This window comes from Uloborus diversus, chromosome 3 (assembly GCF_026930045.1).
Source record: "Uloborus diversus isolate 005 chromosome 3, Udiv.v.3.1, whole genome shotgun sequence".
Classification (NCBI taxonomy): domain Eukaryota; kingdom Metazoa; phylum Arthropoda; class Arachnida; order Araneae; family Uloboridae; genus Uloborus; species Uloborus diversus.
In genome coordinates this window covers 159,625,269-159,637,932 of record NC_072733.1, presented here as the reverse complement: position 1 = coordinate 159,637,932, position 12,664 = coordinate 159,625,269, and the positions used below count along the sequence as shown (strand labels likewise).

General features: G+C 31.9%; 1 protein-coding gene across 1 annotated transcript in view; it reads left to right on the top strand.

Annotated features, from left to right (window-relative positions):
* LOC129219221 (BTB/POZ domain-containing protein KCTD3-like) overlaps window positions 1-7,384 on the top strand; it is a 151,812-nt gene extending 144,428 nt beyond the window's left edge. The window contains exon 18 of the mRNA XM_054853546.1: window positions 3,877-7,384. Coding sequence (XP_054709521.1) covers window positions 3,877-4,109 — 233 coding nt within the window. The 3' untranslated portion in view covers window positions 4,110-7,384. The remainder of the gene's footprint in view (window positions 1-3,876) is intronic.
* Window positions 7,385-12,664: the final 5,280 nt, after the last annotated feature.

Here is a 12,664-nt window from a genome sequence, read left to right as displayed (position 1 = left end):
CGTATCATGTGGTGTCAAGTTGTGCACTTTCTTTTTTGATTACAATTGAATATTTTGTGGCAAATCAATGTCGATTTTATGTATTAAGTTATTATTTAAATTCATTATGTCTTCTCTTGATCCATATCTTGTAGTCAATGAATATTTCAGGCTACTCAGGAAGTGTTGCAGAAACCAACCACTCAATGCTTTTTTATTATTTACTGTATGTAGTTAATAAGTTTTACAGTAGCAAACAATTTCTATTTTCAGATCTTAATGAAATTCAGTTTTTTTAGCTGCTAAAGAATTTAACTTAAAACAGAAATGAAGCACCTCGGATTAAGCGGAACCTCGAACTTTCGAGACTCGGATTTTCGAGACGCTACTGTAAATTTAAGTCATCGTCTACAGCTTTTTCTTTTATTCTTAAGATATATGTTGAAAACTGGTTAGCTGATGTTGATGCTTGGGAAGAAAGTGCATAAAAATCCCTCGATTCCTAATTTTAAAGCATCATCCCCCCCCCCCTTTTGTTCTTTTTCATTGACACAGGAAAACAGTACCAAAATGTTTCTTAAAGCTATTTCAAATGTAAAAGAATGAGAGTTCTATGTCATTTGCATATTTTTTCACTTAAAGTTACTTCTTAAACAATTCTCAAAAAGCTCATGCTAATGTGGTTTAACAATTTGAAGATTAAATTGCACTTTGGTTGTGCGCTGTGGGTTCTGAAATAGATCTTTTATTTAAAAGGTGTAATTTTTCACTAATCTTTTATCCATAATGTACTGATTTAATTCTTAATGAATAGCACAGCATTTTCTGAAAAAAATCTGTATTGTAATAACTCTTTCTCCTATATGTCGATTCATCATGTTAGTATTTCTACGCTGTCCTATTTTTAGTGAGGTTATTCCCCCCTTTTAGCTGAAATTTAGTAAATTTCAGCTTTGCTTCCCCATACATTTTCTTAGCTGATAGTTTTTTTATTATCTTCTCCTGCAATGCAATTTTGTCTAGTTTGGTAAGTTCTGTTGTTTAACATATACAGTGAAATCCCAGTACAACGAACTCCAAGGGACCATTTTTTTTTTGTAACAGAATATTCGTTCTAACAAATCGTCTTAAAACTTTCTTTATTTTTATAAAAGCAGGGTGGTAACACAACCTGGAAGTCGGGGAATTCTCAGGGAAATTTAAATTTCTGGAAAAAATCAGGGAATTATATCAGGGTAGTTTTAACATTTCTCAACATATCAGGGAAAAATAATTTTAACTGCTAAACCTCTGAAGTTTTTCTACCTGATTTTTTTTTTTTTTTTTTCATTTTCACACAAAATATTTTTTTTGCCACATGTGAAACTTTATACATTCTAAAAAATTTTAAACTGCTACAAACCAGCAAGGCCTTCAGATTGAACCCATCAAAAAATGATAAAAATTTGTAAAACTAACTCAAATCAAATATGCTTCTCTTCATTATTTTTTAATTTACTAAAAAGTTCTGATGATCATGTCGATAATTGTTAATACTATGGATCATTCCACGTCAAATCGCCTAAATTAAATAATCGGCCATGCCATCATGTCTCCGATTTTGTCCGTCATTTTTTTACAAATAGATATCTATAAGAAAAGCCCAGATTATTTTTTTATAGATTTTTTGAATAAAAATTTTGTTTTGTAGAATTTTTTCAAAAATTTGATTTTTGATAATTTTTTGGAGTCGCTGTTTTGGCATGAATTTAGAAAATCTCTCTAATTTCTTTATTTTTCAACCAATTAAGCTGAATTTGGTTTCAATTTCAAGCTAATACTTTTCTCTTTCAGTGTGAATGATAGAAATTATTCTGTCAATAATTGGGTGTTGCCACTCTTTATCTAAAGTCTGTTTTTATGCTTTTTCAAATGGGAGATAAAATAAGTCATATCTCCGGAGTACCAGTCATGATCTGCATCAATTTTTTTTTGTAGCATATTTAAATCATTCTCTTGCTATGTAGAAAAAAGTAGGGTTTTGTTGTTGTTGTTGTTTTGAAATAAAAGAATAAATTTTGTTTTGCAGAAAATACAAGTTTTTTATTACTTTAAATCCCTTTTAAGCTTACAAAAGGCCAAAAACGTTTCAGAACAATTAATACTAGACTGTCAAGGGATAAAAATCTATTTGTATCAATAGTTAATCGCTAAAAAGTTGTTCACTTTGGAAAAGAATTTCACAAAAACCTCCGTTTCAGACTTCACAAAATAAAAAGAAACACTTTTGATTGAAAGCTAAATATTAAGGATAATAATTTGAAGAATAGTGTAAAAAATATTTCTATTGGCATTATTTTGCATTTTTTCCGACATTGAAAGATGGAAAAAAAAAAATTACTATTGAAAAGCTTTCATAGCATAAAACTTGTTTGGATTACGTTACACCTAACAATGATTTTTCACACTTTCTGTACTCATGCAGCACAACTCTAGATTTCTCTGAAGAAGATTATTTTTGATGATTGAAGTATATTTTAAAATATCTTTGAAACATATTGATAGAAATTCTGATTTTCTCATCTTTTGATACTTAGGAAATAGTAAATTTTTAAAATAAATGCAGTCCGCAGAAGCATGCCTTTCATTTCACATTTTATAATCAAAGAAAGCTATGAGTCGATTAACTTTCAATGAAAAAGAAGAATGATGCATATTGCATGAGTATTGTAAGAGGGGAAGATCATTGTCAGGTGTTACATAATCCAGACAAGTTTAGGCCACGAAAACTTTTCAATAGTATTTTTTTGTAAACTCTTTTACCGTCGAAAAAAAAAAAGCAAAATAGTGCTATTAGAAACATCTTTTTATACTATTCTTCAAATTATTATTCTTAATATTTAGTACATTTTCAATCAAAAATGTTTTTTTTTTGAGCAATCACATTGCTTATTGTTCTCATTTGACTGTTTTGATGTCCCATGGTTTTATTCCCCCCCCCCCGGCCTGCCTCTGCAGCACCACTGTCGACCAGCCCCTCCTGATACTGCTATGCTACTGCTCTCTCCAGGTTGCATTCATATCCTACACACATACTCATGGCTGCACACAGACACATCATGCATGCACACATACAAAAACATGCATACACACACATATGCCCACCCACTCATGCCTACACACAGACACAAACACACGCATACATACACACATACTCATACACTCATGCCCGGACACACACACGTCTACATACACACACACACACTCGTGATTGCGAAAAACATAATTTGAATTCAAGACATCAAAATTCAAATTAATTATTATTATTATTATTTTTTTTTTTAATGAAATCTGAAACGGAGGTTTTTGCCCAATTCTTTTCCGAAGTGAACAACTTTTAGCGGTTAACTATTGATACAAATCAATTTTTATCCTTTGACAGTCCAGTATTAATTGATCTGAAAAGTTTTTGACCTTTTTTGGGGCTTAAAAGGGATTTAAAGTAATAGTAAACTTGTATTTTCTTCAAAACAAACTATTTTTATTTCAAAACAATAAAAAACACCCTTCTACTTTTTTCTACATAGCATGAGAATGATTTAAATTAGGTACAAAAAAAAATTGATGCAGATTTAGTAAGTAGTCTGAAGTTGAGAAAAACATTTTGTTGGTAACAAATTTTTGAAAAAAATCGCTTTGTTAAAACAAGATTTTTTATGCATTATCTTGATGGGTTTTAAAAAGGGACCGTACATTTTGTTCATTGTAACTTATTTTGTTGTAATGGGATTTCTCTGTATTTTGAGCTATAATTTTAATTTTCATGTGCATTTCTTTTATTTCATTTGAATCAAACTTGTGTTTCAGTTATTGTTTTACATTTGTTTTTTCTCTTCATGTTTCTTGTCTCCCATTTAGCTGCAAATTTAGCTGGTGGACCATCTCCCCATGAAATGATTCGCTTGTTAGACCAGTGTGATCTTACTAACTCTCACTGTTCCACTCCTTGCATAAGCCCATCAGTAGCAAATATTGGACCAAGTGTGCGACTAAAAGCTGCCAATCTTGCATTTTTGTGCCATGAAGCAAAGTTGTTCTCGGAAAATGAAACTGTAACAGAAGCAGACAACACTAAAATAACTCATTGTTGATTAGAACTTTGTTTAGGTTTTAAAAAAATATGGACATGTAATGGAACTGTAGGTCATTTTATGTAATGATACTGGTGATACAAGACAACTGTGAAGGATATTGTGATTTTTCCGACATATCTTGACTTTTATATGCATGTTATTGTGAGGACGTTGAGCATATCAATGATGCCTCAAAAGTTGTAGGTGATCAAAATGAACTCTCATTTACTGTTAAAACTAAATAATAGGGAAAATGTACTTTGACACACAATACTTTTGAGGTGAGTGATACAAATGGCAGCATCTTTAGTATCAAAATATAAACTCAGATTGCTCTCCCCACCCTTAAAAATATATTGTATTTTTATTTATTTTTTATTTAATAAGTCATATTATTATTTTTTTAATAAAGCTTATCATTATTACTACTTTTACTGCTTTTCAAAGAAAAGTTTTGTATGCCCAAAACTAATATGTGCCAAAAACAAATTGTTAAAGAAAGTTGACATTTTCAAATAAATATTTTGTGTTTAAACCCTTTATATAACTCCAAAAGTATAAAAATCTAATTATTGTAAAACCTGCATAAGTTAACCATTTGCAGTGCAGTACCTATTTGGTAAACTTGTAGAGGTTGGTATATATGATAGAGGTCTAATTCTGTACCTGACAAAAGCAGTCAACTTAAACAAGTGGTCAACTTTACTATTTTTACTGTATTTGTCAAGGTTCTTGAAGGGGAAAAAAATAATTTTGTTCCAAAAGTAAAATTATCCTTTGGGTCATGATTGCAGTTATGTATCAGAAGTGAATGTAATAGATATTATTTTGCTGCTATGTTTGTAAAACTAACCTTTTGATAATTCATGCAAGGTATTTTGATCATGAAGTGTTTTTGAAGCAACATGTACAAGGTCTCCCATCAAGATCATATAAAATGTGCAGCCAGGAATACATTTGAATGACTCGTAGCACTTAGAAAATACCGGGATAACTGTTTCTGTACCACAAATATTTCTCACTAAAAATGTGCATGCAAAGTTATGAGGCTATGCCTGGTACCCAGGGCAAGATGACAAGTGGGGACAAGATGAAGAATGTCATTAAAATTTTTTTAGGCAAAAGATTATTGCTTTACTTATGAGTTGGTAAGAAAACAAGTGTGTTAGACCCTACTGAACAAAGTAGACAGGTTCATCTATTGTTGATCAAATGTTTATTATTTGAGGATTGTGCAAAGTTATTTTTTGTTCATTGTATATAAGGTTTCATCAGTTCTAAGTAAGTCATATTTATTTCCATTCACTGTTTTAATTAATATTTATTATAGCTTAGACATACAATTTGCAGCATAGCTGACTGAATTTCAATCTAATTAAGTAAAATGACAGTTCATAAATCTCTGCCACATGAGGCAAGATGACTAACTTGTCATCGCTTTCAGAGAAAATCATGTTACCATATTAGGGTTACCAGCATCCATCACTTATCTATAGCAACTAGTGTATGTTACATTTTTAGTACCACTGAAAACTTTTTTTCTGGTCAAGCCTTCAATATTTTTTTGCGTATGTCTAAATGATTCTGTTATGGAAAAATATTTCTTATTTCCTTTGTATTTTTTTTATTATGTATTAACAAAAATTGTAATTGTGCATGCTAGATGCCCCATCGCTATAAACCTACAGGGTGATTCAATAATAATAGTAGGTTTTCTTGACTACCAATTTAAGAACGTTGAACCTACAGCTCTCTGGTGTGGCTTAAATGAAAGAGCAAATTGTAAAGTTCCTATTGGCTACCACTAGATGTCTCTGTGTGTTATATGTGTCCCAAGCATTATTTTTTATTCAGTTTGTCAAAATAGAAATCAGGGTAGAGGAATTAGCACTTAACACCATGTGATTTTTTCCTATCTGGATATGTAAAAGATACTATGGTTATATCCCTCACCTGCTACTCCTGATGAACTAAAGAATTGAATCACTGCAGCAATTGGGTGTGTGCTTCTGTGATTGGGTACATGCTACAAGGTGTATATAGGTACGATATTGTTCAGGCATGAGGAAGAAAGAACATGAATATCCATAGAACATGGAACCATAGAACATCCTTAGAATGATTTAAGATGCTTAAAAAAAATTCAATTTTTGCATCATTTTTACTCTTAATAATATACAAACATAAAACCTTACCATTCTTTTTGAATCAGTCTTGTTTTCTTTTTATTTTAAACAAAATTGTCATCTTGCCCAATGTTAAAAGGCATCTTGCACCCTTTTTGTGGGCAAGAGGATAAATAATATCATTTTCCAAAAATGACTTAATTTTTCTTGAAGTTTTACAATCATTTTTATGTTAATCACTTAGCTTTATAAATTGTCTCACCTCAAGAATTAAAGATGACAAAGTATCAGTTTACAAGTTTTCACATCAGTGAAAAGTAAAACTATGAATATTGTCATCTTCCTTTTGCTCCCCTACTGGTTAGAAATCTATTGAATAACATTTTTTGCATATGCTCATGTGAGAAGATGTTCCTAATGTCTACTGCACACATATCAACACGTGCAACTGAGCCATGTAATAGCAAACTTCATGTGTGTTTTTCATGCATCAGATATAGTGTTAACTTTTTTTTTCAAAAATACAGTTTTTATGTTCTCCAAGCAGAGAATCAATCTTTGAAGTTTTTGTGGTCCTACTCGGACAACTTGTTTCATGTGACAAAACACTGCATTTTCAATTTAAAAGTATCAAAATGTTCAAAAAGTTGCGCTCCATGTAATAATGATTGTTATAGCTAAAACATTTGTTATATGATTTTTTTACACATAATTATGGTCAAAACTAGACCTAATTACACAGGATAAAATAAAAAGTGTACTATCCAAAACTTCTCTTAATCAATGGATTTTTTAGTCATCGGAGCGATGCTAGGCTCTCCGTTTCAAGACTTTAAATGCATTCCTCACAGTAGCAATTTTAAGGATTTGGCCCAATAACTAGCTATTCTTCATCTCTCTCATCAGTTTCATCCTACATTTGTTTTCCTATTACATTCTGAAAACCTTCTGATTCTTTTAATGTGGAAGCTACAGGGATATTTTGATTTTTCTGATTATTTTAATATGAAGGCTATAGGGATATTTTGATCCATCTATGAAGCAAAATCTTAGGAAATTCCTCTGATATAATATTTTATCTTTTTAGTTTCTTTGTCAACCATTCTATAAAAACCCTGAGAATAGAAGGCAGTTTCTAATTGTTTGAAACACTATGATTAGAAAATTGATAACATCAAATGATGCAATCTTACTACTATTATATATGCGAAAGTTTGTATGGATGGATGTTTGTTACTCTTTCACGCAAAAACTACTGAACGGATTTTCATAAAACTTTACAATAATATAGCTTATGCATCAGAATAACACATAGGGTAGTTTTCGTCGCGTTATGGGGGGCAAAACCCCCTTAGGGGGGCAATAAAACACAATTTTTGTATAAATTCTCTAATATTGGGATGAAAAATTACTTGCACATATTTACATTATATGTCCATCGAAAGCTCCGATTTTTCTGCTGAAGATGGCACCTGTTCGAAATTTCTAAGTAGAATAAAAAACGAGTTATGAGCTTTTTAGTTCCATGTTCGAAGGCTTTCCTCAACTCAATACAGTATTTAGTGTATCATCTCAACTCCCTGTCGATAGCGGCAATTGTTGTATTGTTGACTATCTTTGCTTTTCGTGACCGTTCAAGGCTTTTCTCAAGTCAAATCTTGAAGTAAGATTTTTGCACAAGATTGGCAAATAATACATGATTTGGCTGATCATTTTCCACTTAAACGGAACTTTAATGTAATTAATGGTTTTTATTATTATTTATGCTGATTGAACGCTTACTCATTATCCAATCAACCAGCAGATCGCCAAAATTTTTGAAGAAAGATTTCCGTAGCTGATGCATTTGGCAGTTTTTTCAACGTTGCTGTTTTTGAAGCCGAAGACTACGTAATGATGTTTCTCAGCTTTTACCATATAAACAAAATATCGCCAATCAAAGAATTTTCAAAAGACTTTTTTTACTGTGTTAAATAATCCAGCAACTAAATTAGGCAAATCCATAAACAGCACAAAAACTTCCATTAATTTTCCTTTTTGCACAATTTCAAACAATCACCAGATTTTACAACTTATTTTGGAAACATTTCGGATGAAACTGTGTAGCGCCATTTTATGGTGACCAAAAGTATCTCAGAATCTGGCGACGATATCTCTGTAACGAAAATTAATATCATATCGTTTTACAAAGGAAGGAAAGAAGGGGGGAGAATCATCGAAGGTACCCCAAAACGACTCTCGCAAATTCGGTAAAATCGCACCAAGAGCCCACAATGATTGAAATTTCCCAAAATAGCTAAAGCAAGTAGATTACGAGCGCAGCTACTTTTTTTAAATCACTTCGTACTTCATTAGCCATACAGAGAAGGTTTTAGACTCCATGTAAAAAAAAAAGTATCAACAGATTAATCTTTTTAAACATGAGAAGATTAATTTCATGTTTTGGAAATTTGTATATGCTTAAATATAGTGCTTTCGTTTCTAAATCAATACTATTTTGTTCTTTATACTTATTGCTATTTTAGTTTTATGGGTAAGGAAGAAACTCGATCTTTAATCACGTCAAAAAGATGTGTTTTAAATTCTTTCACTTAAAACAGAAAACAAAAGCAAGTAACGATTTTTTCTCTTAATTATTACTGACCCAGGCAACGCCGGGTATTTTCACTAGTGATCATATAAAGCAGTAACTTTAATATGAAAATAAATTGAAAATTACGACCAAGTGATTTCGATAAAATAAGCTGTTAATAACATTAATCATGATTACATTAAGCAGAATCAACTGTAGTTAACTTTTTTTTTGTGGCAGTACTCATGCAATGTGCTAATGTAATTGCATACCAAACTTCAGTATTTCTGTAGATCTTCTAAAAGTTGTGATGGCAACAGGCCTGTCATTGAGGGGGGGGGGTCAGGAGAAAGCAATTGCACCTGGCATTAAGAAATTAAATGCCAGCTTGGTTTTTGTTTTACGGCATGTACCTTGCATTGATACCCTGTGTTCCCCTCCCCAAGTAAGTCCATGAGGAATGCCAGAGAGGTCTAAAGCCTCTCCCGCTAAACATCATTGTATTGTCAATTTGTATACATGAATGTTATTTTTTGAATAAAAGTTTAAGAATAAAATCATTCAAAACATTTCTACATAAGCCATTACCGAAAGGCCTAGGTCTTTCACTGGTATTCTATTATAACAATAATTGTCTTTCAATCTCAAAACATTATTGACTACAGTCTTCTATTTTTTTTCACAATAAGTACAGCTACTCATACCCGTTGAAGAAAAAGCTTCAGTCTGCCCTCTTTTATGATCAGTTAACACTTTACCTTTAGACATCTTCACAAAGAGCACCAAAACATCAAAGAAATCAGTGAAAAAATTACAAGTTGAAGGGGGTTTCCACATTCTTCTAATTGCTGTGGTATTTATTCAAGAATATGTACAATTAGTTTTTAAGAAATACTGGTGGCCTCATTGGTTGTTAGTTAGGCTGAAATACTAACTTTGAATGTATCACTTTTTCTGGTAGTTGCATACTTTACAAAACCTGTATATTTCGTTATTTCTCACAAACAAACATTAATAACTCAATATTGAAATCCTTTCAATTTAATTTTCTCGTTCTCTTAAATTTTTTTTACTTGCCTTAAAGTTTCTACTCAGGCTGTATACCGGGTGGCCCAGCGGGTAATGTTTGAAACAAAGTCCAATAGATGGCGCTAGGTGCACGTGAGTGAAGCCAAACTTGATGCGCATGCTCCGTTGAGTGGGCAATTGTAAATATGATGTTCCTTCATCAGGAATACTTCAGTTTGGATGGCCATCTGAACAAACAAAATTATCGCTACTGGGGCAGAGAACGGCTAGAGATCACTGTTGTACGAAGCCTCCAACCGAAAAAATGTCTTGTGTGGTGTGCAATATCCTCGCATGGTGTGTTTGGCCCTGTTTTCATCGATGGAACTCGAAGCGCGGTGAAATACAGAAAGAGTTACTGGATGTGGAGTTCATCCCTTTTCTTCATGATAATGACTTGGTCCAAGGTCATTGTTTTATGCAGGATGGAGCAAGACCACATCGTACGGCGGATGTTTTCGAGATGCTCAATGAGCATTTTAGCGATAGAATTATTGGGTTAGATTACCCATCTCACTTCCAAGGTGGTATCGAATGGCCCCCATATTCACCAGATCTGAACCTCTGCGATTACTATCTATGAGGTTGTTTGAAGAGCAAAGTGTGGCAAACAAGTCCTACGAGCCTTCCAGAACTGAAAACCGCCATTACAACTGCTGTCGAGACAGTTGACAGTGAGGCCTACTCACGAGTAATGGTTGGATTCCAGAAACGCCTAACTGCTGTCCTTGTTAAAGAAGACGGTCACTTAGAACCTCTATATCCTTAATAGCCCAGTATGTCCTTTCAATATACGTCATTAAATTCTTCTCATGTCTCTTGTTTGTTTTTATTTTTTCATTTGTTTCAAACATTACCCGCTGGGCCACCCTGTATATATATATATATATATATATATATATATATATATATACCCCCACACACACAATATACCCTCACACCTGCAAGGAAGGAAAATGGAGAAATATCTTAAGTTTATGTTTGTGTGTGATAGTGAATACAACAACCAGCAAAATATGAAACAAAATTATAAATAAATAGATGAATTTTTCTTTCTCAATTCTCCTTGTGGCAGAGTGTTTAGCCTTCTTGAAAAATGCAGTTTTTTACTACTTTAAAATTAAGAAAAATAAATATTTCTCCAACATGTAAGTGTAAACTGATGCTTTCACAAACCTATTAGTATATTGTTATCCTACTCTATTCCATTGTCTTTTCACGAAACTTTTGGCTTTACATTAAATTTCGGTCAACATTATCCAGTATATATAAATAAAACAACTCAAATTAAACGGAACTTTGGACTTTTAAGACTTCACTGTATGCTTATTTTAATATGAGAACAAAAGTTGTTTAATATTTTGTGTTTTTGAACTGTATTGACTATGTTGAAGGAAAAGAAATTGATGAGGAGTCATAAAACCTGAAGTAAATTTAACAGGAAAATACAAGCCTGTCTTTCCTAAAGATTTCAAGCATTTGACTAGACTTCTTCCACAATTCTTATTTTCTCTTGTTCTCTACCAATGGGAAATTTCAAAAATCATTATTTAATGTTTTTTTTTTCTTTTAATTGTATTTTTCAAAATAGATATAGTACTTAAAGGGGCATAATGTTTATACCTCAAGAATAAGTACAAACCCAGCTTTATTTATGAAAGATGGTTTTTCATTCGCTCAATTATCTCTATTTAGTAACAGCTTTCTCTTGAAGCAATCAATATAAAGAGCACATTTTGTAATCAATCTTTGGAAATTTTTGTTCACTTCTATTAATGCTATCAATATCATAAAGTTTAACTTTTGAACCAGGAGAACTTGTATGATGGTTAGAAACAGGAATTTTTGATATTTATTTTATATGTTGATAGTTTCTTTCCTTTCAAGCTGTTTTGCCCTTTTTTTTTCTCTAGACATCACCATTACAGCTTTGAAAAAAGCTGTGATTTAATCCCTCTTCAAATTGCAGACTGATAGCATCTTTTTTTCTTTTTTATGACACTCACTCATATTAGGAGTCCTTTTGTTATTTTACGCTAATACCACACTTTACCTTGGTATAATTTCTGTACCTCAGAGCCAGACTGATTGTGATTTTCAGTTTATTAGTGCATTGTATGTACAATCCTATTCCACATCGAGCCATGTGAATGTAATTCTAAAAAAAAAAAAATCCCTTTTAATTATTTACCAGTGTTAAAAGAGCGTGCATCCCATTTTTTCTTGTCCCAATCTTTTTTCCTATCTTCTGCAAAGTAGTGATTATGTGACTTAAGTTGCTCTCTCTCTGAGATACATATTTAACTGTATGGTGAGACATGTTTGTCCTAAAAGAAATATCATGACAGTTAATAGCTCTCCCTTTTTTGGGTGCTTAATTTATTGAAACCAAATGATATTTTACATCTTCATATGAGATTCACATTGAGATGCTATGATTTCCTACCTAGCTTTGCAGAAACAATATTATTTTAGATGAGATATTGGGCTAAAAGTAGAACAGCTTTATTTTTGCTGGTAATGCACTTTTTCCCCCCTCTACCAATATATATTCCAGTATGAATTCTGTAATTTGATATGCTTTATTCATATGTTGGATATTGTGATAAGTTGTAAAATTTTGTATATATATGAAAACTTACATTGTATATATATTTTTTCAAAAATAAATGTTAAAATGTCTTAATCAATTGGTCAACATTGATTCATGAAACTATTCCAGTCAGTAACTACATTGTTTTACCTTTTTATCTTTTTTTTAGTTAAAAAAATTCAAGTTGGATTTCCATGAAGTTCAGAGAAATATC